Genomic DNA, 22,769 nt, shown 5'->3' with positions numbered 1-22,769 from the left:
ACATGTGAAGTGAAAATAGCAATACTGCAGTTTAACAAAAGGCCATTGATTTAAACATTTACCCCACTTAAAAGTACAAATATAACTAGTTAGTATTCAATGTAATATTATCATATCTCTTGTATATCTTTCTGGTTATATTATATCTTCATCTACTGGTGCATGAATGTGTAGTATCTTAATGTTGCGAATTCCCTTTTCAAACAATTGGGTAGCAATGTCCCTTGCTTTATAAATTGAGTATATGGTTTTGAAACGTCTCATTAGAATAAAGATAGATACGGCTTTTACATAAATACAGTTGTAGAGTTAAGTATTCTGCATTTAGAACTAATGGAGTATTTGCATTTTATTTTTAAATACTGAATGTAGAAAATGTATATTTTAGCCTGTACAAATATATATAATAATAAATAAAAAGTGAAGCATTGGCAATTTCTGTGCCAAATCAAACACATGAACATATTTTCAAAATCTGCCTATAATGTCGTATATAGTTTCTCCAGATTGTCATTTGTCTCAGTGTCAATAATCGGTACACTGATATTTCTGATGAGCCATTAAAAAAATGAAATGACGTCTGCACATCTGGAGGAGGACCCAGAGGAAAATCCATCTCTCTCTCTCTCTCTCTCTCTCTCTCTCTCTCTCTCTCTCTCTCTCTCTCTCTCTCTCTCTCTCTCTCTCTCTCTCTCTCTCTCTCTCTCTCTCTCTCTCTCTGGTGAGACCACGTCCACACGCGCTCCACAATCCCTCCAGAGGACAGGAAGCCAAACTATGAAGCTTTAGCGAAAACACGCAGCTGAGCGTTTGTCACCGCAACCCGACGACTTTTGGGGGCATTTTGCTCAGTGTTCCTGACTTTAAGGGAGTCGCGCTCGTGCAGAAAAACCCCGTCCTGTTGCGCTCCGAGTGTCCATGTGGATACGAGGACAAGTTTGTACGCCTTGTTTTTAAAAAGCACAACGGAGTAGCATCAGTCGATTTTGTATTATCATTTTTTTTTTATTCGTCGTCTGCTGTCAGGTCGTCGGGACGTTTTTGTTTTTTTCGGGGCAGTTTGCAGAGAGAAGAATGCTGCCCCAGATCCTCCTGGCCTGTGGTCTCTGCTGCTTTGGGTTTACCTCGGTCACTGCGAATGTACTCAAAGCTGAGGTAAGTCTGATGGAAAGTCATAATGTATTCACTTAAAACAAGTGACAAGTTTGTCATATGAGCTGTTATGTAAACTTATAATGTATATGTAGGTGATGTACCTGGAGGATCTCAATTTAAAGTGTTCTGCTGCAGAAACCAAAACAATCTGATTGTTCACCTCTTATTGTATCACTACAGGAAATTAAAGTTTCACTGATATCTGTAGGGTCTGTCCTGTGTTTATAGCTTCTTTTTCCTAATCTTGCAAACAGCCAGGGAGGAACTGTTTACGTTCCCGTGTTTATTCTGCCTCCCTCAAACACTCCTGATGTTTAATCTTTCTGTGCCGGTTAAAAGACGACCGTCTGTAACAAGAGATGAAACTTCAACCGGAGAAAGAATGTCATGAGTCAAAACTCTCGTGGCTTGTGAAGGAGGAGATCCAGCCATGCAGGGGCAGTGCCCAGTTTGGAAAACCTCAGCTGAGTAGCTTTGTTCAGAGAAGAAAAAAAAGGGGGTAGTGGTTGTTCGGGGGAGGGGGTTAATGATTTTCATCTGCCTGAGGAGACTGCATTCACAACAAGCCGGACATGAGTTGCTCCATCGAGGGAGACTGAAGGCCTCAGGCTGGGAAACCCCGGCCTTGAGACGTTAAAGTGCAGTTAAGCCTCCGACTAAATAACATATTTAGTCACCGGGTCGCATGCAGCTTCGTAAATGATTGGGTACGAGCACCCTGGGCGCCTCCGTCTCTCAGCTCCCTTTTTACATTGACTCTGTTGGTTGTTCCAGAGGTCATGAGGGTGTTTGGTGTGTTCGTATGTAAACAGCGCCTCATCAGTATTCAGTCACCCTGCCAGGAACTGCACATTCAACGTGTTTCTCTCGAAAAGACGAAAAAGGCAGCCATCACAGGAAATTGATTCACAGAGCAAAAAGTCCATTGGACAACGTACGAAGGAGGGCCTTAGTCACTGACCACGAGTTTGCTGGCATGTGAGTCAAGCCAGACATGGTGGATAACTCAGAGAGTCAGGCGGTTTACAAGACGCCACAGGCGACCGCCCTTTGAGGCGAACGCACCGACACGGTGATGAATGTCTGTAAACAAAGTGAGAAAAAACCCGGAGTGTTTACAGCTGTTTATAACACCTCTAACGTGTATCACCTCAGTGCTGAAATGATGATGATGATGGTGCAGGATTTAATCAAATGAATGATACAAGCTGACAGACCGTAGCGCTCAGTCCCGATGTAGGAAAAGAGGATCAATTATGGGTTCAGGGTGACATCAACTAAACGCTGTATATGAACCCTGTGATCAAAAGATAGACGTGTGTCTGCTCGTGGCGAAAGCAGCAAATACAGTGGAAGCAAAAACAACAACCGAGTGACATAAATGTTTTCATTTGCGTTTCGTTGACGCTCCTTTGAGGGGACTCAGGGGGCTTGGAAAGCAGAAGTCTAATTTAGAGGAATTTTGTGGTTTATCCATGTTGCTCAACATCTGAACATCCCTCCCTGACTTCACTCTGACTAAAGTAAACCCAGTTAATCCCCACTGAGTGAAAAGAGAAGCAGCTCCTCCAAAAGAGAAATAAGACTTCCACTATTCTCTGAAAATGACTTCTGGGTAAATCGAGTACCTTTGCGGCCTCCGGCATGTTTTCATTCGGCACTTTTTGCCTTGTCTAACCTTTCTTTACTTCAATGAGAGGCTCAGTGAGACCTGGGGAGCAAAGGAAGCCGGGCAGCAATGAAAACAACGGCGTCTAAAACAGGATTTCTCCATACCTGGCTAAAAAAAAAAAAAGGTTTCTGGAGATTTCCCCATTGCCATCTGGAGACACGTGTCTCGTGATCCCAGCGGAGGGTTACTGATCCGCTCACCACACATCTGGGTTGAATTCTCTTTATCTATCCTCGAGTGGCTGTTGACGTGAGCATCAAAAGAAAAGGCTTCGCTCGAGATCTGGCGCTCGCCGCTCTGACACTTAAGAGACGTCAAAATAATCAGCTGGATCGTCCTTAATGAGAAACTGATGGACTTCAAGGGAGAAAGGGAGCTTATCTTTGCCCCACACCCCAAATAATAGGTGTGGGGCAAAGAGAGGAAGTTTCCACCATGATGTTAGAAGTGCAGGTTTTTAAGATGCTTTTTTTTTCTTCCCATAAGTTTCTAGTCTCAGGTGCTCAGCTGGTGGGATTCAACTTCATTTAGGCCAGATGTGCTCAATCAAATGAGGAAGAGAGCTCTCTTTGCATCTCATGCTATTTTATACTTCTGCTCCACTTCGTTTCATCATGGACGTATTGTACTTTTTACTGCACAACGTACATTATTATTGTATCTTAAAAAATAGGATGCACTATCCTAATCATAGATCTACATGATCACTTTCATGACAACATTTAAATTGTTGACAAAATCAATCTCAACTCTACTTAGCTAGCTTTTCGAGCCTTAACTGCATCTCACAGTCTTTATGAGCCGATGGAGTTTAGTCAGTTGTCATGGAGACGGCTCAGTTTTTGTCACTTGGTCTAACTTATACTTTCACAGGTGTTGCTCCAACTTGTGGCCAGCTGCAACATTAAAATGAACCGAATGCATAAACATGATATTGCATCATTAATGTTTAATCGGTTTATTTGATTTTTTTTTTAACCAATTCATCAGATATTATACATGTGGAATGTAAAAAAATGAAAGCTGTCAAATGAAGTGCAGTAAGCAGTACAATACATGTCTTTGAGTGGAACTAAGTACACTCAAAATGGTGCTTTTGTGCAGTACTTGAGTAAACATACTTCCCACTATACAAGCAACATATATAGTAATTATCACTCCAGTTGCATCGCTGTCACCAAAGACAACTTACTCACGGACCGAATGGCCTGCATCAGTGAAATGAAGTTCCACGAGGCAGAATATGTGATTTTAAATTGACCTGCTTGACCTGCCGGAAATGGAAATGCAAGAAAGAAAATGCTAAAAAAAAGTGCTAACTTGGTTCAGAGACGCCAAGAAATGAAGGCAATGTGAGATTCAGCCACTCATGAGCAGAATTCTCAGTTTTTTCCGTTGGCACCAAGTGAGAGGAACAACTGACTCAGTCCCTCACATTTAAATTCAGCCTGACCTCTCTCTCTCTCTCTCTCTCTCTCTCTCTCTCTTTTACCGCTCTTCCTTCTAATGTCTTTACCGACCCTTTCGCTAATGTAACTCTGCACTTTAGATCATCTCCTTCTGTCCTTTACCCTCTTGTCCGTTTTCTTCCTTCACTGCTGGTGAGATTTTTTAAAGGCCGGAAATAAAGCATCCAAATAACTGGTCTGGCTAGAAAAATACTTATTGGCTTCAAAGAAAAACTGTGCATGTTGAAACAAATAGTGCTTTGACACTTGGCGGCATTGTTATAAACAAAAAGACAGCCTTTCCTGCAGCACTGTGTTAAACGTGGTTAAATATACACAAGCCCACATCCCATATCCCTAATTAATTCCTCATTTCTTTCAGTATATATTGCATAAATACAGACAAGCACCCACATGATAAATGTTCAGACGCAATAACAGTTTCACATCCTAAGAATATGCCATCATTCTTTTGTTTTACCGCAGCAGTTATAAACGGCATGGGGAATTTTTTATTATTTTGTTTATAACTCTTGTAGGACCTCGTGGTTTTGTGTTTTTTTTTTTGTTCATCGTGCGTCCAGAATTACAACTCAGTCTAATGTGGATGTGAGTAAGACCGTGTGACAATAAGTGGCACCCACATGTCCTGTGACGGGTGACGGGACATTGAGACATCGCATAAATGCGTCCCGGCGTCACGGATTGTGTGATTTTGTGTTGTGGAGTATATACTGAAACGTCGCAGTGGCCTTGAACGCTCCATGGTTGACTGTGTTTCAACTGGTTCGTGCTTATTTATTTGAAGAATTGTATCCAGAAAGCAACTGAAGTATGTCCTGCTGTGCTTATCACAAGGTTGTAAAATTGAAGAGGATATCTGTGTTAAAAAATCTACTTTAAAAGACTTTATTACACCTTTATAACACCTGGTACACTCTAAACATACAGTAGACCAGAGGGCCTGTAATCAAACTACCATGGGGTCCTGTTCTAGCTGAGAAAAGGTGCACAGATTGCAGAGTGTGAGAAGAATGGAGGGTTTCTGGGGCCTCAGCAGCTCTTTGTTGCCCCAGGGCCCCTTTGCAAGCTAATACAGCCGTGGTGACGAAGGCTTTTAAGATTTAGATTGTTTTATTGAGATTGTTCTGATCTTGAGAAGACGATGAATGCAGGCAGCCATCTGCAGCGGTGCTTTGGAGGCAGCGTTCTGCTCCTAAAATTTATATTGCTTACTGTATGCAGCGAGCCGTCCGAAACCCAAAGACATTCAGTCTCGTAGAATATAAGATGAGGAAAAGCAGCATGATCAAATTTAAGTAAATTCTAAGCTCTATTTCACATAGTAAGGTCACAGTACGGTCACACAATCCACCGAGACAACCTCTTCCACCAACATCACGCTGGTTGTGTTTCAGTGTCTGTGCATTATACAATCAAACCTCAAGTCACTGCACACACACACACACACACACACACACACACACACTCAGGGGTGTGTTTACCGAACCAGCAGCCAGCCCTTTGACCACACATGGCCGTGTAGCGAGCCACCGAGCTACTCCGAGGCCAACAATACCAGCCATGTACAAGTCTCAATAAATAGAAGCTTTGATGGTGGCTGCTGGGAGTTCCAGGGAGGAGGGGTGCATGCTGGGATACCTGGCGTCTCAACCGGAGGCGGTGGTGGCTGTCTGTGGAGTAGTTTGGGACGAGGGGGAGAGAAGTGGAGGTCTTGTCGGTGTGGGGGAGACTTTTCAGGGGAGTGTTTTTATAGAAGCAGACGCGTCACCACACTGGAGCCACAGGACACACTAGCAGCAGTCAGTGGAGAGGCAGAGAGAGTACATTTGGTTGGTGTTACAGGCAGATTGACTCAGAGAAGGCTGGGGGGGAACAAGGACAGGGGGGGGGGGGGTAAATTAGATTAATGCTTAAATAATCCAGAAGAAAACTTCAGGAGGGTGGGGGGTGATATACAAAGATGGTGAGACGGGGGATGAGATGCCTGTCTGCAGGTCGTCATAAGTGAACCTTGTTCTCTGGCCTCTCTGCCCAGCACATGACTAACAGTAGCTGTGTGTGCGCCCGGTCAGTACACGGCCAGGTAGTCCTGGTGCCCCCCTCCCACCCCCCACCCCCCTCCTGCTTTTCCCTTCAGTTGTCGACGGATGGCTTGAAGAGAAAAACAGCACTAACAGTGGAATAGGAGAGATATCGGAGGTTTAGATGAGGCTAACGAAGGAATTTTGTGGTAAATCCACAAACCTAATCAGTGGCGGAGATGAAGACGTGCGTTAACTCTGCGTGTGCAGAAAACACACACAGTTCAAGATGCACTTAAGCTTCTTCGGCTCCAACAAAAGCGGTCCATGAGATGAGGAGATTGACACCACGGTGGAATGAAAACTCACAACCGGAGTGGGAAAACCGGGGCATGGCTCGGTCTAATTGTTAAGATGTCTCCCGGCAGCTCTAAAGCACACGAATAATGTGCTGCATTTACAGTCTGTCACGCCTAAAACGCTGTAAAACCACGACTTTTTATTTTTACACTCCGGTTTCTGTACAAATTAAACAAACACTTGTGAATTGGTGAGATTTAAAGCCAGACTGTGAGATCAAACACTGCAGCGATCTGTTCTAATTCTAAGTTCACTAACTTAATGTCTCTTCTCTACTAATGCTAAAGTCTTTATGCTAAGCTAAACGCCTCCCAGCTCCAGCTTCACTTTTAACGGACATTGCGATGAGATCCATCTTCTCAGCTGACTCTCGAAAAAGAAAGCAAATGTTTCCCAAAATGTTGAACTATTCCTTTAAGTCTGAGACCACCAGCAGCAGGCAGTGGAAAGAATAGGCTGGCCTTTCATGTGTAAAGATAAATAGTGGTGGTTTTGGTTGAGTTTGAGGCAGACGGAGAGAGGAGGAGGAGGAGGAGGAGGACAGACATAGGCAGGGGCAGGGAGATCTTAAACTTAAGCTTTGAGGAACCCAAACATTGTTGAAAATGTGACTTTTTCCAGCGTTATGACCGCCAGCTGAGTTTGGCTGCGACCGTCTAGACTTCTGACATCAGTGTTTTCAGATTGTGTGTTTTATTTCCTTTCTCGTCCTTCCTTATGAACCCACAACAAAGTTCCCCCTAACGAGCTCAGCATAAATGCGAGGATTTGGTGTTGTCTTTTAAGAGTTAATAAAGGGGATAATGTCACAGTCAAATGAAGAAACGAAAATACATTTAACACGCCGAGTTACCAAAGTTTTCTCCCTTATTCACCTTTGAATCTGTGCGTTGCATCTGAGACGCAGGTCCCAACACGCTGTGAAAGGTGACTGGAAGTCGACAAACACCCGCAGGTTCACACAAGCGCACAATTGCTTCGGTTTCGTCGACTAAGATGTTTTCAGTGGTGTTGTTGCTGTTGTTTCTGGCTACGAGCAGCTTGAGAAACTCACTTATGTGTTGCAAAAGTCCTAAAATAATAAAGTCTCCAAAGGATAATTGGTGTGTTGTAGACTTCTTTAACTCACTTAATGATGGGATTACCTTTCTCTTAACCCAGGTGGAATTAGACAACATTGTAATATTACTTTAAATATAGAAACAGCTAAAGAAACACTATAGTAATATTATTACAAACAATATGGTAATACTTTAACATCAACGTAGTGTTATTATCAGAGTGCGTTAAAATAAAAGCGACAGAAACCCTATACAATATACTAAAGTACTATTAAAGACTACTAAATGACTGTTAAAGTACTCCTAATACTATACAGTTACTATAATGTTGTAATATTACTACAGAAACATTATATAATATACTATTTTAAATATTATAGAATCCATATTCCTTGTTATTGATCATTGTTGGAGATACTCGTGTTTCTCTAAACTGAATAATGATGTAATGAAACAGGGTGCCAAAATAAACACTGCAGTAATAATAATATATGTACATTTCTTTGTTTCATATAGTTTTTTATCTTCTTGCTTATAATATATTTATTATTTGCTCATTCTTGGTTTATTTTGGATTTTCTTACACCAGTTTCTGAGGTGCAAATCTTTGTAATATGCTGTCCGTTTTGTCCAACAGGGAAGGAAATGATTTCAGTTTCCATGGATATGTGAACAAACAGACATAATCATAACCGTCTCTCTCTCTTGTAGGGTTGGTTGCAGCAGTATGGCTACCTGCCTCCAGGTGACGTCAGAGCCCAGGCCATCCGCTCGCCAAAGTCCATTGAAACCGCGATATCAGCCATGCAGAGGTTTTACGGTTTGACCGTCACCGGCTCCATCGACTCCAACACAATAGAGTGAGTCCCGATTGACAGCGACGGGTTATTCATTGGTTTCTAATGTTCAAATCAATATTAGAGTCTTTCAAGTTGTCAGAGTGAGAGTGGAGTTAGCGAAACTGCAAACAAACAAAATGTGTGCTCCAGTTGAGCGGGAACGTTTTGGGAATTGTATTTTTGCTGTTGCCAGGGCGATGAGCCGGCCCCGGTGTGGCGTCCCGGACAAGTTCGGCCCGCAGCTGAAAACCAACCTGAGGAGGAAGAGATACGCGGTGCAGGGTCTGAAGTGGGACAAGTCAGAGGTGACCTTCAGGTACACGCCGACGCTGATCAATATTACGAGTCTCACATGTGAATATGATTTATTATGATACACAACTAGTGTCAAGACTACATTCATTAAACTATTTTCTTGTTTAATTGTTAACATTGTTAAAAACAAATCCGAAACTCCAGGTTTAAATATTCATAGTACTTTTTTTTGTCAGAGCCACAGTCCAAAACCTAAAGATATTCACTGAAAGTCGATTATCAAACTTGTTGCCACTTAATTAATATGTTTAGCTTTAATAAAAGTTCAATTTAAACTCAAAATCCAAACTCTAAACATTACTTTAACAGGCCATAAAAGAATATAGCAAAACCTTTTTGACTTTAATTAGACACTTGCACTGCAGTCATGTTTGACAGGCTTTTATTGTGAAGCACTAAGTAGCTTTTGTTTTGAAAGGTGCTTTACTTGTTGACTTGCTCCTCTTCCGCGTATTACTGCGAGTCGGCCCTGAATCTCTCCGTCCTTTTCCACCAGCATACAGAACTACACCCCTAAGATCGGGGAACAAGGCACATACGAAGCCATCAGAAGAGCCTTCAAGGTTTGGGAGGACGTGATCCCGCTGACCTTCAGGGAGATCCCCTACAGCCACATCAGGGACAAGGTCGACAAGTTCGCAGACATCATGCTCTCGTTCTCGGAGGGTTTCCACGGCGACAGCACGCCATTCGACGGCGAGGGCGGCTTCCTGGCTCACGCGTACTTTCCCGGACACGGCATCGGCGGAGACACACACTTTGACCTCGCAGAGCCCTGGACCACCGGGACCACAGACCAGGGGGGTGAGAGAGAGGAGAGCAGACGGTCACGAGCAGATCCTGGAGGAGATGACAACCAACAAACTAACTGTTATCTGTCCCCCCTCTCTCCGAAGGTAATGATGTGTTCCTGGTGGCGGTCCATGAGCTGGGTCACGCTCTGGGTCTGGAGCACTCCAACGACCCCTCTGCCATCATGGCCCCCTTCTACCAGTGGTTTGAGACGGAAAACTTCCAGATCCCGTACGACGACCGCAGAGGCATCCAGGCAATCTACGGTTAGTTGTTCTCCTCAAAGGAATGTGGGAATTTAGTGGAGATTTCTGCAGTGATGTTCCTCGCAAGCCAATCAGTGGCGGAGTGGGTGGTGCAACTACGTCAATAACTATTTCACACTTCTCTCTCTCACAACATCTTCCCCACAGGAACCAAGTCTGGGGCTCCCCCTCCTCCCCCGCCGCCCCCTCGACCCACGAAGCCGTCCACCCCCGACAACGGCCCGGACATCTGCGAGGGACACTTTGACACCATCGCGATCCTCAGAGGGGAAAAGTTTGTGTTCAAGGTACAAAGTTTTCCTTACAGCGTAGTAATAACGTTAATGGCTCTCGTCCCATGCAAGTGTCCCACTAAAATGCATTTATTTCTAATCTACGCGTGCGTGTGTGTGCGTTTGCAGGACAAGTGGTTTTGGCGTGTGCGTAACAACAAGGTGTTGCCAGGTTACCCGATGACCATCAGTCACTTCTGGAAGGGCCTGCCCTCCAACATCAACGCCGCCTACGAGAGGGACGATGGGAAATTCGTCTTCTTCAAAGGTCGGTTGCATCTGAGATTAGATTGAAACTAGATTTGGGATGAACTTCGTGTGTTATGACGGAGGTCTCCTATCTGACCGTCTCCCTGTTGTTCTTTCTGACCGTCTCCAGGTGACAGGTATTGGGTTTTCAACGAGGCCAGCATGGAGAAGGATTCTCCCAAAAGCCTGAAAGACCTGGGCACCGGTTTGCCCAAAGACAAGATCGAGGCTGCTCTCTTCTACACACCGACGGGACAGACGTACTTCTTCAGAGGCAACAAGTGAGTCTGTCCTCTACTGAGGTTTTTACGGCACACGGAAAAACTATTTATGAGACTAAAAATTCTTAAAATAAGTTTTTCCTCGTCTCAAAGGCCAAAAGACTGGAACTACTTCCTGATCACTGTTCTGTAAAACATTTTGGGTGCATTCCTGCAGCCCTCATGCACAGATTTAATCTCTTTCCCTATTGTCCAAACAGATTTTGCACAGTTGTAGTAACCTGTTACAACTCGTACTGTTACCGTGCTTATCTGGGAACATTCTTGTGAAGGTAGCATCCCACATTTCAGTTACCTGACTCACACTCGGTCCCTCTCGTCTTTAATTCAGAGTTTTACTGCAGATGAAAACTAAAAACGGCCTCACATCCTTTCTGTGTAATCGTAGAATTCCCCAAAAACAACAGCGACGACGTGAACCTTGCTCCCCCCCCCCCCTCTCCCCCCATTGGAGGAAATGTTTTCTAGGAAATGTGCATCTTTAATAGCGTTGTGTCTTCGTGTCACTTGCAGGTACTACCGCTTCAACGAGCAGACTCGCACCGTGGACAGCGGTTATCCGAAGCCCATCAGCATGTGGAGCGGCGCGCCGGAAAACATTAAAGCTGCCATCATGAGCGAAGACGGATGTAAGTGTTCCTCCCACGTTCAACTAAATCCCAGTTAGAGACAGGAACAACAACAGAAAAGTCATTTGCAGCTACTTTTCAAGGAAAAATACCCCAAAAATGTCAGATACAGCTTCTCGATTGTGAGGATTTGCTGCTTTTCTTTAACATGTGCGATAGCAAACTGGATATATTTGATTTCTGGAGTGTTGGTCAGACAAAACAAGCATTTTCAAGATAAGAAACCAAACAATACACTTAATAAGTGACATATTTACACCTGAACTCTTTCTCTCCACTCTCCCTCAGCGTACACTTATTTCTACAAAGCCAACAAGTACTGGAAGTTCAACAACCAGTACATGAAGGTGGAGTCCGGCTACCCCAAGTCTGTGCTCAGCGACTGGATGGGCTGCGAAGACGAGGAGCCCAAGAAGGGTCGGGAAGAGGAGGTGATCATCATCGAGGTGGAGGAGTCGCAGGGCGGGGCGGGGCCGGCGGCCGTGGTGATCCCTCTCCTCCTGCTGGTGCTGGTCGTGGTCACCCTGGGAGCGCTTTTGTTCTTCAGGAAGTACGGCACGCCTCGGCGCCTCCTCTACTGCCAGAGATCCCTCCTGGACAAGGTGTAGGCGGGAGCGGCGGGGTGATTGACAGACTGCCTGCAGAGGGACAGAGAGAGAGAGAGGGGGGAGAGAGAGAACGAGGGCCGGGTGAAGGTGGAAACTGAGAGGATGGAAGAAATGGAAGAGGGCGAGACGGCGACCGGAGGAAGAAATAATGGAGGATAGGAGGGAGGACAATGTGTTAATGGGTGGGTGGGAGAAAAAGAAGAAGGAAAAAAAAGGCCCTAGAAACTGAAATCAGGAAAATGTGTATTTGTATGTTAACTATTTACATGTACTGCTCTGTGCTCAGAGATTAACAACATACCCACAATCTCACACAGAGAAGGGTAATGTACAAAGAGACTCATCAACGACTTCCCTCCCGCCTCTCCTCTCCTCCCCCAGGTATTAAAAAAAGCAAACGTCCCTCCTTCCTTCCTCTCCTTTAACTTTAACTCGACGACTCCAGCTGAACTGCTGTCTGATTCCTGTCTAAGAATGAGATCTGTGTTTCACTTTTGGGGGTTTTTTACTCCGAAAATTCATCTCCTCCTAGTTTTTGCTCTGAAATACTTTTGCTGTCAAACAATCTGTTGAGGGTTTATTTTGGGGAGTTTGAAATTAATTCATTTCAACGCGACATTTTTGCTCTCGAATCCACTGTTTTGGCAAAGTTTTGATATTCGGCAATGCGGTATTTCCTCAAATGTTTTTTTTATTTTATTTTACCACTAATTAGGGCTGGGTATCTGCTTCTCTAGTACAGTCTAGACTGCACATAGCATTCAAACTATCACGTTGGCATTACATTTCAGATACGTAAACTATGTTTACTTATATTACTTTCATCAAATAGTTTCAGATTTTATACAAAATGCTGCCAATTTTATTGAGAACTTCTTATTAATGTTAAAATTCCCTTATTTCTCAAAGTAAGAACAACTATTGTTTTGATATCGGTAATCGGCATGGAACATATTAAAGCGATACCTAGCCCTACTCCCATCAGCTCCACACTCAAGCATGACCACGTTCAGGATTTGTTTATCCAGGATTACGTCCACAAAAGTCAGACTCATCGTGTGGCTGCTGGAGGCGATTTTCTCTTTGTATGTTTTTAACCAGAAACTCGATTCACAAAGCATTAACTCTTCTTTTCCGTGCAAGCAGTCAGACGGGAAAAATATTTTTCTTTTAAAAAATTTTTTAAAAAACGTGACGCTTTAACTCAGTTTTCAAACACTCAAGTACATTTTGTTGTTGACCAATAGGAGCAGAGCTGCTTGTTCAGAAAAATGTGTCAGAAAGCGGTACAGTTTCCAACAGTATAGTGCAATTTTTAATTATTATCGTTGTTATGGGAAAGTGTTGTTATTATAAGTATGGTTATTGTTATTATTGTTCTCCTGGTAAAGTTATAGGGACTCTTTTTGTTTTGTTGCTTTTGTACATTGTCATTCGGAGTCCTGCTGGACAGAGGCGTAACGTGACAATGGTGGAGATGAATCCCAGTTTACACTCGGCATGTGATGAATTAGATCAGGGAGTTTATTTTTACTCTGAATAACACAGAATTACAAGCGATGCTATTTATGAACTCTGATGGTTTCATGGTGCTCAATGATTCTTTTTTTTTTTTTAACATAAATCAAAAATGTAAGGTGATTTATTTCAGTTAATAACAATGATAATGGTAATGATATTTATAATGATGATCATATCAATAAAATGGAATGAGATTTTTTTTTTTTCCTGCCTGTTTTCACTTTTGTATTTCATTCGATAAAGTGTAATGAAACCTTTGTACTATACCTCTATGCTTTCATACTCTCTTCACCAGTGGATTAACACACACAAACACACACACACACACACACACACACACACACACACACACACACACTATACGAAATGCAACCGTAAGCCAACCGCATGTTTATTGTATTATATTTACCAGATAACAAAAAGAAATGTAACTGTTAACCAGTTCATTGTTATTGATTACGTTCTTAGTTTTCACCACAACTATTCTGAAGTTATAGTAACAAAAAAACTAACTTACTAAAACTACAGAGTTGTACTTAAAATGTATTTCGCTTTGGCAACAACTAATACCATTGTGTGCCTAAAAGGACATGATGCAAAATGGGTGCTAACTGTCGCTCCCATTTCTAAATGTTTCTAAATTGGGAAGAAATAGTTTGTTTGGGACGATTTCATCACTCCAGTTCATCTCGTTTCGGCCTGAGCAAGATTTGTTTCCATTAATTCCTGCTGTGTGGAGAAATAATGTCAGTGGGTGACAGAAGTTGTTATAATTCATAACAAGCAGCGCCATAAATAGATATAAAGTATCTAAATGTAAAAGATCAAATGTAAAATGATTCACGTCAACGTTTCACAGCCATTACCTGCACTGCAGTCAAATCCACGAGCTAACAATGCAAACAGGTGTTACATATGAATCAGTAATTAAGAAGCAATGCAGTGTGGAATGAAAAAAATAATTAAAAAACAACAAGCCAGCAGTCCAGCGTCAAGGAACGAGTCGGAAAACGTGATGGAGCGCTCACATTTTTCTGAGAAGTTCTTTCCAACTAAGCATCTGGTAATCTTGAAACATCAGAGTGTGTGTGTGTGCGTGTGTGTGTGTGTGTGTGTGTGTGTGTGTTAAACAATCTCCACTGGAAAATGAAATATACAATTGTGTGACAGAAAAAAGAGGAAGTGAGAAATATAGGTTTGGGAATATTTTTCTCTCTGCCCTCCCTCTCTCTCTCTCTCTCGCTCTCTCTCTCTCTTATTTCCTCACCCACTGCAAAATTGTTCTTTTTACGAGGCTTCGGTTTCAAACCACTCCTCCTCTCACCACAAGTATCTCTGGTCTGTTTTTGCTCTTTCTCTCTTTCTTCCTCTGCCCTTTCCTCCCCCCTTAAACCCTTTTTCCTCAAGCTCTCTGTTTTAACTCTTCACATACGGGAAACAACAACCACCCGCAGAAATAAGAGAATCGCGGTTTAGTCTCTCAAAAATATACAATTTTCATGCACATTACATTTTCCAGAATGAAATTTGCACCTTTCATGGTGATTGGTTAAACTGACTTCAACTATCTCTCTTGATGTCGCTTACTGAGACACTGCAGAAGTATTGTTGCACCAAGAGAAGCTTTCAGGGACTAATGTACACAAACCTTTTCCTTTTTTTGTACTCACATCTGTTCATCCACTTGCCAAACTCTCTCTCTCTCTCCCGGTGTTTCCATTTGTCTCTAAAATGAATTAATAAGTTAATAATAATAATAATAGAGTAATTATAACTTCCTCTTTGCTGCTGCTACAAACCAGTAATAAACAGTACAAAATAAATAAAGATGTTGCTATTTTATCCTATTAATTGATTTATTGGGTGACCCTTTGCGAGGGTCAACACTCCCCAGACGGAGGACTAATGCTTTTGGATTCATTAATTGGCTGTTTCTTGTCTCCATGTTTCATATCATTAAAACCAAATTACATTCTCTGAATCGTTCCAGAAACCTTCCAATAATTTACAGTTTATTTCTTGGAAATCACGAGTCCTTTAAAAGTATATTGTTGCCAGAAACTCTTTCTTTGCCCCACACAGCAGGACCAGATACCATCACGTTATAGTTGTAAAAGATGTTGCCGATCAAACACACATTTTTTCCTTTGGTTTCGTCTGTTTGGAGATGCAACCTCGTTTTGACTTCCAAACATCTGCTCTCTCCGTCTTGGAGGTCACGGACATGGACGCAGATGAGACCTCATGGCAGCCATGTTGGCTTCTATTCCTCTCTTTCTCCCATCTCTTTCTCTCTCTCTGTCAGCCATTTTACAGTTGAACTCATACAGCCCGGCTGGGCGGTGCAGGAACAACCACCCAGCTCAGCACTTCTTCTCCATGCCAGGCAGGAAGTGGCCAACACAGCTGCTTGCAATTCAACCTGAGATTTGTTTGGGTGACCCACATTATGGCACCTTTTTCTAGTTGCACATGCAGTGCTGGAATGTACATGTACTCGAGTACTGTACTGAAGTACAACTGTGAGGTTCCTGTACTTAAGTAATTTACATTTTATGCTACTTCACATCGTTTTCAGAGGCAAATGTTGCCCCTCTAACTGCCTAGTTTCAAATTAATTTGACATTATAAACATACATGCTGATAACAAATATATAAAGAAAATTGGTCTAGATAGATGATTTATTCCCCCGCTACACTCCTCAGATGGTTTCGTTTAAATAACTGTTTGAGGCCCAAATTATATAATATTTCATTTTAGGAACGATTAAAGTCCATATGAATACAAATGTGTGAAGCAGATACCCATTAATCATCTCACGACCCCTCAGATTCATCTCGTGATCCTCTGGGAGGGGCGCGACCCTCATGTTGGGAACCACTGGACTAAACAACTAGACAATTATAATATAGCTATAACATTTGTGTTCTGCATAATGAGCACTTTTACTTTAGATTTTCTTTAGCTACATTTGGTAAATAATACCAATTTATAAGTAAAGCATGCGAGTACGTAAAACTGAAATAATCTGTCCTGATGCCAAAACGTACTAAAATAAATACCTAAAGTACAAAGGAAGCCACGTGGTGAACTAACTAACAAACAAAGATAATTGCAGTCTGCAGTTCTCATACACGCACAGTTCAAAACGTTCAGGCCGTGTAATCAGCTCCAACATGCCACAGGGTGCCCCGTACTGCACAGGACCACCAGGGTCAGGAAGCGGTCTTTGGGACCAGTTTGCTGAATCAGACCCCCTGACTCTGCACCAGGGTCGACGCTCATCCACCTGCACCCCCGTCCCAGTCCCAGCGGCCAGGAAGCCCTCCCCGTTTCTGGTCTGCGGCTGAAAGTACAGACCCGGCCACCTCCGCCTCACCCTTCGCCCTCCAGACCTCACCTAGCGGCCCCTGAAGCACCCCCTGCCAACCCTCCCTCCATCGCTGACTTCTGCACAATAAGCAACATCTGGTTCTCATTTCCCCAAAACCAAAACAACACGAGGAGGAGAGGAAGGGGGGAGGAGGAGGAGGAGGAGGAGGAAGAAGAGACGTTGTTGAGGAGAAAGACATTCACAGAGAAGCAGGATGTGAAAAATATGGTGCGTCAAGAGAAAGAATGAGGAGTCACATTTCTCACTGTTGGTCGGGACGTCTTTGATGGCGCAGGTGTGAGGACGTGCGTGTGACTGAAGAAATACATTTCTAACAACACGTTGTTGTTGTCTTTTAACACCCTCTGCGGCCCGTTCAGTGTCCTCCCACGCAACAAACAGTCCGCTCCTTTGGTCAACTGTATGAAAAAGAGAGGAAAGGGGTGGTGGTGGTGGTGATGGGGGGGGGGGGGGGGGTACTCCCATCTCCACAGAAAAGAATCTGCAAGTCAGCGGCTAGCAGCCCAAACTAATTACAGTGGGGCTTTGCTGAAGTCTGCATCAAGACAAAGAGAGAGGAGAAAAGGGAGGCAGGGTGAGGGGGGGAGAGAAAGACGTGAGGAGGAAGGGAGCAGGAGTGAGGGTTACCTCATTTAGTAAATAGGCTGTTTATAAGTCAGTCGCACTAAATTAGTGACGACTTTGCAAAAAGGCTCAGCTGCTCAATGTCCCTTTACACCTTAAATACATTCGACAAAACGTTCACTTCCATTCCCCTTCAAGATAATGAGTAGTGAGGTCCTGCTTTTTGTAGAGAAGAGGTACACGAACGACTCCAACGACTTGCACGAGAACTGGATTTAGGTTTCATTCTTCGCAGCCGATTTATGTTTTCTGCTATTAAAATGAAACGACGCAGAAGATAAGCGTTTCTGCAGCTTGATTAAGACTTCATCGAGCCCGATACTCGAAGAAATGTCACTTTCTGTGGGATGCGACTTGGCTGCAGCAGGCTAATCATCTTTCCAGACGCCAGGCTGCAGAAAAAGCACATTACAAATTCGGACTTTTCCCCTCTGTTGGTATTCAAGCCCCACAAAAAAAATTGCATGATACGAGCCTAAAATGTAGCTGGAAACAGCACTTTTTCTGTCAGGCATCATGAGCTTTTTAAAATGATTTTAGAACAGATTTGTCTTCCCTCTCGCTTATAAAATTGTGCAAATTGTCAATTATTCTGGTGATGGCGTCACATAAAATGTTATTTTTATTGTCTCTCTACTAAAAGTTAACGAAGCCACTTCGCCGAGGTGGTCTTGAGCACATTCGTCATGCGTCTCGAGTAATAGCGTTGAGTTTAGAATAGCAGTCTCTTTAAAAACAGACTCACACACAGCAGATCCTGAATCAGCTCCTTTATGTGCCCCCCCCCCCCCCCCCCCCCCCCCCCTTCCTCTGCCGGCCCGACAAAAAAACTGCTCTCTAAGCCCAACTCCAGACAAAATGGCGTTTTGAGCCTTCACATTCACTCGCAGGAGGAGCAATGCTGCATTCTAGTGGAAGCCGAGAGACATTAACTCAGAATGACATCCATCAAAAAATGATCTGGGCAACAAAAGATTTAAACATTTATCAGAACATTTATTGCAGAAATCCATGAAAAACAAATTGTAAAGCGGGAGAAAACCCCACAAGTCCTCATACATATATTCAATAAATCCAAATAAGGAAATAGATCACGATTACACGATCTCTTAACTTTTAGATTTTCTTCCTTAACAACTTCCCTTTGGGTTTGAGTAAGAGAGACTTTTTGTGCTCCTCCAGTCGTTTGGCTTCTTCCTGTTTGTCACTCCACGCCTCCATTCCTCTGTCCACCTCCGAGTTCAGCATCACGATGCGCCTCTGAGAGGAAAGAGCGCCGAGGTTACAGAAATAAATCATGGAAGAAACCGAGAGGCGAAGAGATTTTAAAAGGACGAAGCTTTAAAAAAAATTATACTCACAGCTAAAACTTCCCTCTCCTGCTTTCTTCTCAGCTGTCCTTTCATTGGAGGTGCTGGTGTCCCATCTGTGCAGTTCCACAAGCATTGAAAAGGAAATTACAAAAAGTGCTACAAGTGGAGCACGACATGATCACCGTGTCCTCCGACTACTGCAAGCAGAGTTCAACAAGATCCACGACATGACATGGAAATAACAAGCGTGAATTCCTGTTCTTTAGTTACTCCTTCGTTACTTGAAAACACTTCCTGATCGTCACAAAAACCTCAAAATAAACAATACCTGCAAAGGACCAATCAGGCAGGTCCGTCAGAGGGCCGTATTCTGATCCACTTCGGGCAAGTCCGTGTCTGCAAGCCAAACACAAAACGTAGAAAGTAGAAACAGAGAATCATTTTTATTATTATTATTATCATTATTTATAATATATTTTATGTGAGACTGGGAGGACTCGTGTCGAATCAGCGTAGTTATTTTGTTGCAGCATAGCAACCGGGTCATGATGCACAAAAGTGAGTTTGGCTTTAGCTATAAATAGGTGCTCAAGCATGGTTCGCTGTATCGAAGTTGCACCTGCCGTTACCGTGGTAACCCTATGTAACATCTGGGGGCTCCCACTGTCTGGCTGTGCATAAAACAAGCATAGAAAACAGTGCAGAGGAGCTTTTGTTTGTTTTTCTTGCTTTGCAAAACCTTGCACCTACATTACCCACAATGCAACACACGGTCACATTCAAAAACAGTGTTTGCGTTTGTATTCTATTGACAGACGAAAAATAAGTCAGTCTCGTGTTGAGTTTTGACTTTCACATGTTTTACTGACACATGAACACAAACTACATTTCTAATAAATTAAAATCCCAACTCCCTCTTTACCTTATTGCCTCCTGTGTGTACATCCGCGTCAATATATGGTCACTTATGGATTGAATTACATACTTAAAAACGTGAGATGAGACACAGCAGTGTGTGTGTGTGTGTGTGTGTGTGTGTGTGTGTGTGTGTTACCAGTGAACTTACTCTTTCCTCCATTTCTCCCCGGCTCGTGCGCCACACGTTGTGCTGAACTGCCTGCTGGAGAGCCTCAACACTGGAAGACATCACATCAAACAAAACCAGCCTCAGACAAACCCTCCGTGACCTTAGGAGAAGATGCAACATCTGGATACAGAAAGTCCCCCAAAAAACGCTCGTGTCGGTGTGACAGATCTGTGCGCGTGCACAGCGGCTCTCGCTGCCTTTACGGCGGTTATTCGTGCAGACAGTCGAGTTAAAGGCGGCGACCGAGCACGAGAAGATATTCACAACGACGGAGATCAACGTTGAGGTTGTTAACGGGTCTCACGCGCATCGGTTTTTCGTGAATAACCTCTGTCTCACCTGAACAGCACAATGTCCTCACGGGGGCCGCCATGTTGTCTGCGCACTTCTCCGCGTTGGCCACCAGGTGGGGCTAAAGTGTCTTTATTGTCACTATTTTGCGACTGCAAAAGGTTTTTTTTATAACCAAAAGAAAACTGAGAGTGACTATATATGTATATATTGTTTTTTCACATTGATTTAGCTACATTGTTGTGGTTGTTGAAACCGTTTTTTCTCTTTTTTATTTCTACAATGGACAAACAACGATACAAAAACAACACAGCACTACAAGCAATACATATGTTTATTATGCGCACTGTGCACGATGAGAAGTTCAAGGAAACAAGGCAGCAGTTGGTTTGCCTCGTGGCCCCATAACAAGACCATGCCTTCAGCCATCCGAATCATGAAATCAGACCTTTTTTGTCTTTGTTTCTGTTGCATTTTCTTGTATTTTTTATCCGACACGATACCTGCTGTTGCCTGTATTGCGCGTGTCAAAGTCAGGTGACTCGTCACGAGGATTATAGTGCTTCAGCCAACAGCTGAATAACGTCTCCCGAGGCTGTGCGTGAGCTTTGTGGAGTCTACGTCTGGTGACGTCATAGCGATGTCATCGGGGCTATCTAATGCATAGTGTGATTGTGCATCAGGGATTGTGTAGAGGTCCACAATATCACCTGTGGAGAAAAACTAGCCTCTATTTGTTTCCGTCTTGTTCCATCCTGATTTATCTTGTGACTTCTCAGATGGAATTTGTTTGAATGAAAGGTGCTTTTATTTACTATTATGTGTACAATAGTGCCGCCTTTGACTTTGGGTGACAAAAGTATACACACACTTACACAAGGGAGGGGACGGGTTGAGGTGAGTTGACCTCGTGTTTCATGGGAGATATTGGGCCTGAAGACAAGGGCTGCGGCACAGAAACGCAGACTTGCAGCACAGCCGCGCATGCTCTTTAAAAGTATTGTTTTTGTATGAAGTGCTCCGCTACTAAGCCCAGAAGAATTTCTCTGTTAGCTTTTCAGGCAAGTTCCCACTCGCAGCCGGTGGAGGTAAACGCCAGAGTCTGCTGCAGGGACTCCGCTGAACCGCAGGGGCCACGAAAAGGCTCCTCTGTGGTGGGGGTGGGGGGGGCCGGGGCACACAGAGCGCCGACGGGACCGTTTCTTTATCGGGGCCTTTGGTGTGTTTAGGTGTGTCCACTAACTGCCACAAAAACGGCCGGAATCGTGTCTGACTAACGCCGACCGGTCCTGAAATAGTAGCGGGATGTTTACTCTGTATCTTCCTTGGAGAACTCAGACACGCCGAAAAAATTCACCCCGCCGCCTCACTCCCCCGGTGTCCCTGCGCACATTCCACAGGCTGGTGGAACGATAAAGTAGTGCCGTGGCCGAAAACGACGCAGTTTAAAAAAAAAAAAAATGATTTGACGTGTATTATTAACAGTATTATACGTGTTTCAAACTGGAGGAAGCATCAACATATTTAATTTAAATAAAAGTAGTGATACTGTTACAATAATTCCGTTACCATTCAAAACAATGCATTTGTAATAGAGCTCATTAAATGGGAGGTGTTATATGTTATTACATACGTCCAATTATTATGTATTAATCTTTGGTGGAGCGGATTCCAACTAATCTATTTACTGTTTGGCAGATTCATCTTTACGGATGTGATGTTTAATAAGATTACCATGTGTTTTGTGTGGAATTTCTTGATTTTTTCAAAATAACTGATCAGTTTACGTGTCAAGTAAATGAAATGGAGTAAAAAGTGTACAATATTTCAGAGTAGAAGTAGAAAATAATGGCTTCCCTCAAAGTTGTCTTCACAATACTTGAGTTACTGTACTTTCCACCGCTGGTTTAAAACATTAAAGGTTATAGCCTGTTCAGATTTATTGCACAACACAACATTTAACAGAACTTTTGAGACAGCAGCAAGCTTGGTTTTAGTTGTGATTTGGAGGTTGCAGTTATAAGAGGAAAAACCAAATAATGGCTTTTCTGAAAACGGAATTGTTTACAGCCGTGGTTTGGCTTGGCGGCCGGTTCCAGGTTTAAGCTTGTGCCAAACCACATACATCTGCATCCAGTGCACAGTCATAATAAAAATGAACCTAATGGTTAAAAGGGGTTTTAAAAATATTGAAGTGCTGGTCAAAAAGTCATATTTTTCCTCCCTTCATATTTTATTGTAAATAATCTAAACTTGCTTACTTTTACTTTGATCTTTTCTTTCTTTTTTTTTCTTGCATCAAAAATAGTCAAATATATAATATCTGTTTATAATTGTTCTATTTCACAGTCAACTAATACCAAAACTAAGTATTCTTTCCAGGGTCTGAGTACAATGAGGGACTTTACTTGAATATTTCTAACTCAAATTTAGGACAACTAAGTAGGACTATTGATCTTTTTTAATCCAATAGACCTTCTTGGCAGACTTTAGCTATTTTGCAAAAAAAAACTCCCAAATAGTAAATTAACTAATACATTCTGACA

At 43.0% G+C, this 22,769-nt stretch overlaps 2 protein-coding genes across 2 annotated transcripts; one reads left to right on the top strand and one right to left on the bottom strand.

Annotated features, from left to right (window-relative positions):
• The first annotated feature begins 721 nt into the window (after positions 1 to 721).
• mmp14a (matrix metallopeptidase 14a (membrane-inserted)) lies at positions 722 to 13,711 on the top strand. Its single transcript, XM_034557238.1, has 10 exons — positions 722 to 1,155; positions 8,453 to 8,601; positions 8,774 to 8,896; positions 9,392 to 9,699; positions 9,792 to 9,953; positions 10,101 to 10,240; positions 10,355 to 10,493; positions 10,605 to 10,755; positions 11,269 to 11,384; positions 11,673 to 13,711. The coding sequence occupies exons 1-10, from the start codon at positions 1,075 to 1,077 to the stop codon at positions 11,990 to 11,992; spliced, it is 1,689 nt and encodes a 562-aa protein (XP_034413129.1). The 5' UTR covers positions 722 to 1,074; the 3' UTR covers positions 11,993 to 13,711.
• A 4,791-nt stretch (positions 13,712 to 18,502) lies between these two features.
• mrpl52 (mitochondrial ribosomal protein L52) lies at positions 18,503 to 20,325 on the bottom strand. The gene is made up of 5 exons (XM_034557273.1): positions 20,272 to 20,325; positions 19,912 to 19,981; positions 19,174 to 19,241; positions 18,894 to 18,958; positions 18,503 to 18,792 (listed from the first exon to the last, which is right to left on the bottom strand). The coding sequence occupies exons 1-5, from the start codon at positions 20,303 to 20,305 to the stop codon at positions 18,649 to 18,651; spliced, it is 381 nt and encodes a 126-aa protein (XP_034413164.1). The 5' UTR covers positions 20,306 to 20,325; the 3' UTR covers positions 18,503 to 18,648.
• Between the last annotated feature and the right edge of the window lie 2,444 nt (positions 20,326 to 22,769).

The sequence above is a fragment of the Cyclopterus lumpus genome, chromosome 18 (genome assembly GCF_009769545.1).
Source record: "Cyclopterus lumpus isolate fCycLum1 chromosome 18, fCycLum1.pri, whole genome shotgun sequence".
Lineage (NCBI taxonomy): Eukaryota > Metazoa > Chordata > Actinopteri > Perciformes > Cyclopteridae > Cyclopterus > Cyclopterus lumpus.
The sequence above is the reverse complement of the archived record's forward strand: the minus strand, read 5'-3'. Positions and strand labels throughout refer to the sequence as shown.